Genomic DNA, 5,350 nt, shown 5'->3' with positions numbered 1-5,350 from the left:
TATGAAAAGCAAAAACCGCTCATTGAAGTTAGTGTTCATTTCAGAATTCATTCGCGTCATAAGAGAATCTTATGAATTTCAATGATTTTTCTTATGGCGCCACTTCATGAGAGAATCTTATGGCATGTATAATAGTATTTTTCTGAGTGTATATTTTCCCGTCTCATGTCCAATCATTATTCCATGAATGCGGTACTCTATCGTTTAAATATTGCTGGCAGCAATTTATGCGGATGTGGTCTAGGTTACCATGACATCGAGCATATTGTTTGGTCGTGTGAGGACCACCTATTCGCCAGAGCGAACTTTATAGATTCCCTTCGGGCCCGAGGAAAACCACCCGACGTTCCAGTGAGGGATGTATTAGGTATGATGGACTTGGACTATATGTTCGAGATATACCTTTTCCTAAAAGCTATCGATCTTCGACTATAATTCTCTTTATTTTCATATTTCCCTTTCTATCTTTCTTTTTCTTCAAAAAAAAAAAAAAAAAGTGAACTAGATCTAAGTACACAATTGTAATCAAACAAAACGAGTTTGGCTCCTTAAAGCCTAAAGGTATGAGCCGTTTCAAATAAATAATTTACAAAAAAAAAAAACGAACGTTTGGGCCACATGATCAAGTTGACTGATCCAGTAGACGACTCTGTCCCCCACTGCTATCTACCACATCATCCAGTCTTCAAGGAGACAAGCACAAGCACCAAGGTCCGTGTTGTTTTTGACGCTTCGTGCAAGACATCAACCGGCTACTCCATCAACGATATGCAGTTGGTGGGACCTACTATCCAGGACGATCTACTGTCGATCATTATGCGCTTCCGAACCCACCCAATCGCACTCGTAGCCGACATTGAAAAGATGTACCGCCAAATACAACTGCACCTAGACGACTGTACGTACCAACGAATTCTCTGGCGCCAAAGTCCCGAAGAGCCTCTCGCAACGTTTGAGCTGCAGACTGTTACGTACGGTTTCGCTTCTGCACCATTTTTGGCCACTCGTACGTTACAACGCCTCGCTGAGGATGAAGTCAGTCGTTTTCCTGTTGCCGCCCCAGTTTTCAAGAACGACTTCTATGTTGACGACTGTTTGACTGGTGCCGAAGATGTCGAATCCGCCGTTCAACTCCGCCGAGAAGCATCCGCTCTAGCTGCTTCTGCGGGTTTACCACTCAAGAAATGGGCATCCAATGTTCCTGAAGCGCTTCGAGGTATTCCTCCCGAAGATTTAGCCGTATCCGCAATCCACAGCCTGCAGGACGATCAGGCTGTCTCTACGCTCGGACTTGTTTGGGAAACAAGGTCTGACGTTCTACGATTTCGAGTCCAATTGCCCCTGCCAGCTCCAGTACTCACAAAGCGCAAGATTATGTCGTACATCGCCCAGATCTTCGATCCACTTGGTTTGGTTGGACCGATTATTACCGTCGCCAAATTGTTCATGCAGCGTTTGTGGGGACTTCGAACAGAAAACGGAGAATCTTTCGAGTGGGATCGCCCACTACCAGCGTCGTACCAGGCCGATTGGAAGGAGTTCCATAGCACGCTGGATACCATCGCCACGATCCAAGTTCCTCGATACGTGTCTTCCGCCAATGCCACATCCTTTCAGTTGCATTTCTTTTCGGACGCGTCGGAGAAGGCCTACGGCAGCTGCTGCTACATTCGGTCGGAATGTGATGGAGTCGTCCGTGTCGTACTGCTGACATCTAAGTCCAAGGTCGCACCGCTGAAAAGCCACCACAGCATTGCTCGGTTGGAACTTTGTGGAGCCGTTCTGTCTGTCAGCCTATCCGAGAAGGTCAACCGTGCTCTCAAGTTGCCTGCCGAAGTGTTCTTCTGGACTGATTCCTCGACGGTCCTTCAGTGGCTACAATCACCGCCCAATCGCTGGAAGACATTTGTGGCCAACCGAGTGTCTAAGATCCAGAATTCGACCGATGTAGATTTGTGGATGCATGTTCGCGGAGAATCGAATCCAGCCGATGTTCTGTCCCGTGGAATAAGTCCGCCTGAGCTCGTCAATCATCCGCTTTGGTGGACTGGATCTCCATGGCTCCAGTTACCGCCTTCGCAGTGGCCACGAACCGAGTTGTCAGCCTGCCAAACCAGTTCGACGAGTGAAATGAGAGTTCCAGTTGCCGCGCTTCCAGCTGTCGTGAAGGATGACGAGTTTGTAGATCGTATCTTCGGAATGTACTCCAGTTACCAAAAACTCAGGCGCTCCATCGCTCACTGCATGCGATACTTCCGCTTGTTGAAAGCAGCTGCACGGAAGACGAAAATTGACCCATTCCAAGCGCTTACCACCGCCGATCTGCAAGAAGCAGATTTGACACTGTGTCGTCTTGCCCAGAAACAGTGTTTTCCTGAGGAGTTAGCCACTCTAGCATCGTCCGGTCGTCTTCCGTCTTCATCGCAGTTGAAGCACATCCGTACAAAACTAGAATCAGATGGAATCATTCGGATTAGAGGAGTTCTGGCCAACGCAACCGTTCCGGAAGCTACGAAACATCAAGTTGTTCTGCTCGCGAAACACCCACTTTCAAAACTGTTGGCGAAGTATTATCATGGAAATTTACTTCAAGCCGGCCCACAACTAATGCTCGCCACGATCCGTCAAAAGTACTGGATCATTGGTGGACGCAATCTAGTGCGCCGCACATTCCATGAGTGCCACAAATGTTTCCGATGCAGACCAAAGATGATCCAGCAAAGTATCGCAGATTTGCCTACGTCCCGTGTTGCGCCCCGAAGACCGTTTGCCGTTTCTGGTGTGGACTATTGCGGACCAGTTTACATCAAGTCTCTCGTCCGTAACCGAGGCCCAACGAAGGCATACGTTTGCATCTTCGTTTGCTTTACCACACGTGCCGTTCACATCGAGTTGGTGTCTGATCTCTCCACGCCGGCCTTCATCGCTGCTCTTCGCCGATTTTCTGCCCGCCGAAACTTTCCCCACGAGATCCACAGCGACAATGGCACTGCGTTCCGAGGTGCAAACAACGAGTTGCACAGAATTTACCAGATGCTGAAAACCGAACACGGAGGACGCAAGAACATCCTGGATTGGTGTGCAGAATCTGGAGTTGCGTGGCATTTCATACCACCTCGATCGCCCCATTTCGGAGGTCTATGGGAAGCAGTAGTGAAATCAGCGAAGCACCATCTATTGAGAGAAATAGGCCACTCCAACATTTCCTACGAAGACATGACGACGTTACTAGCCGAGGTGGAGATGTGTCTGAACTCCAGACCCTTGATTCCGATGCCAACCGAATCCGACGAGTTAGAAGCCCTGACACCTGGACATTTCCTTGTCGGTGAAAGCCTGCGATCTCCACCCGAAGAAGACGTCGCAACTGTTCCGGACAATCAACTGTCGCATTGGAAGCTCACGCAGAAACGGTTCCAACGAATCTGGCGTAGATGGTACCCAGAATATCTGCAGCAGCTTCAAGCCCGAGCCACCAAGCACCGTAGACCATCTACAGTAATCCAGCCCAACCAAATGGTGATCATCCAAGATGATCTGCTTCCGCCAGCCCAATGGCCACTAGGGATCATCACAGCCGTTCATCCTGGGAAAGACGGCGTCGTACGAGTGGTCACCTTACGCACTGCGAAGCGAGATGTCGTTTCCAGGTGTGTCAATAAACTTGCTCTGTTACCCGTACCAGAACAACCCGAACCCAATCCAGCTGATGAGCAGCCCGTTGGAGAACCGGTCACCGCAGTTCCTGAAAACAACCAATGAGTAGAGCTGCACTCTAAGACAGCTCCTGTACGAAATTTCATGGATCAGGTGATTGCGGTTCCAATATTTTTAAACGTTGTTTGTTGGTCTACTTGGTTCCCTTTTGCTTCCCAGAACCACTTGTCGTCGTCTCCGCCTGTATATTGCGGACCTCCCAGAACCAGTAGTCGCAGATTGCAGCCTGAATGAGTAGAGCTACACTCTAAGTTAGCTCCTGTATGAAAACCATTAGCACCAGGTGATTGCGGTTCCAATCATTTTATTTTATGTTTGTTGGTCTACTGGGTTCCTCTTTGTTCCAGAAAGCAAAGCTCCAGATGGTGTCCGTACCGCCCAGTACCAATCGCTCCTCCTGCTCTCCTGGTGCCATGATGCGTCCTGTTGGTCCACGCAGTCGAAGATGAAGGAAATCGATGAAGGCTCCTCAATAATATCGAAGCAGTGTTGAAATGTCCGTGCCATTTCAAGGTGGCCGGAATGTTTATTACCAAACCTAAAATCAATACTTTTCCAAATAATGTTAAGAAAAGTAACACGAAACATCGTTACAGAAGTCAAAAATCTCTAGTTTATAGTTAGTGTAAAATTTCTATAATTATTTTTTGTTAAATGTCAAACGTAAAAAATTGAACCATCCTAGTGTAAGAAATAGCATAGCAGTGAGTTACCGGATGAATTGTTTTGAAACGGTAACTCACCAACCAGCTGATACAACAACAACAACAAGTCAGCATAAACCAGTTGGAAATAAATTCTCGAAGCGGCAACGTCGGCTCCGTACTATTGTTTGCTTGTTTTGTCGGTCGAAAGTTAATTTAATAAAGTTGTGTTTCATTTGTTTGTCCTCGTAAATCGGTCGTCTAATTTGTGTTTCCAAAGCACATCCGAAACCCGGAACGGCGCGAATGTTGCTGTAAATTGTGTGCGGCCTGGATCAAGTGCACCAAGAACTTGTCTCCTGACCCGCTAGCAGCAGTGAGTCAAGTCAGCAGCAAATAAGTGGAGCAAACGAACCAATTGGCCAACGCAGAAGGAATCGTTCTACTTCTTCTACTACTTTCCTACACCGTTGGCGAGCAACGGAAAGTAAAACCTCCGATTCGAATCAAAAGCGGTAAGCTACCGCCTGAATCCTCAACAATAACTATGAACTGGCGATTGCTTCGTACTGTTAGATGGTGAAAAAAAAAACTGATGCTATGAATGAATGTGTTCATCATTTTTTCACAATGCCGTTTCTTCTATTTTTCATAAGAACATCGTATGAAAATTGAAAGAATTTCATAAGACTCTTATGAAAAATTAGTTTGGACGCAAAAAAGTGGTTCATAAGATGTATCTTATGAAATTTATAATAAGATTTCCTCTGAGTGTAGGGGTTTGCCAAATGTCCACGGTTGTCCACGGTGGGGGAGGAGGGGGTCAAAAATCTCATTTTTCTGTCCACGTGGTATCTGAACGGCCCCAAAGTCATTTTTCCACCTACCAATCTGAGAAAGGGGTGCCGCGCGCTTTGAATCACAGATGAGGTTGAATAAATACAATGGCTGATATGAATAAAGCTCTAGTAATTGCTTTTGCTATTTTC

The 5,350-nt window shown here is 46.9% G+C and overlaps 1 protein-coding gene across 1 annotated transcript; it reads left to right on the top strand.

Moving 5' to 3' along the window:
- The first annotated feature begins 618 nt into the window (after nt 1-618).
- Nucleotides 619-3,762, top strand: LOC129759266 (uncharacterized). The gene has a single exon (XM_055756678.1). The coding sequence runs from the start codon at nt 619-621 to the stop codon at nt 3,760-3,762; it is 3,144 nt and encodes a 1,047-aa protein (XP_055612653.1).
- Nucleotides 3,763-5,350: the final 1,588 nt, after the last annotated feature.

Source organism: Uranotaenia lowii, unplaced genomic scaffold, assembly GCF_029784155.1.
Source record: "Uranotaenia lowii strain MFRU-FL unplaced genomic scaffold, ASM2978415v1 HiC_scaffold_1335, whole genome shotgun sequence".
Taxonomy (NCBI): Eukaryota; Metazoa; Arthropoda; class Insecta; order Diptera; family Culicidae; genus Uranotaenia; species Uranotaenia lowii.
This window is presented reverse-complemented; position numbering and strand designations above follow the sequence as displayed.

Coding starts and splice junctions, on each gene's coding strand:
- LOC129759266 (XM_055756678.1), top strand. CDS start 619: ATGATCAAGTTGACTGATCCAGTAGACGACTCTGTCCCCCACTGCTAT.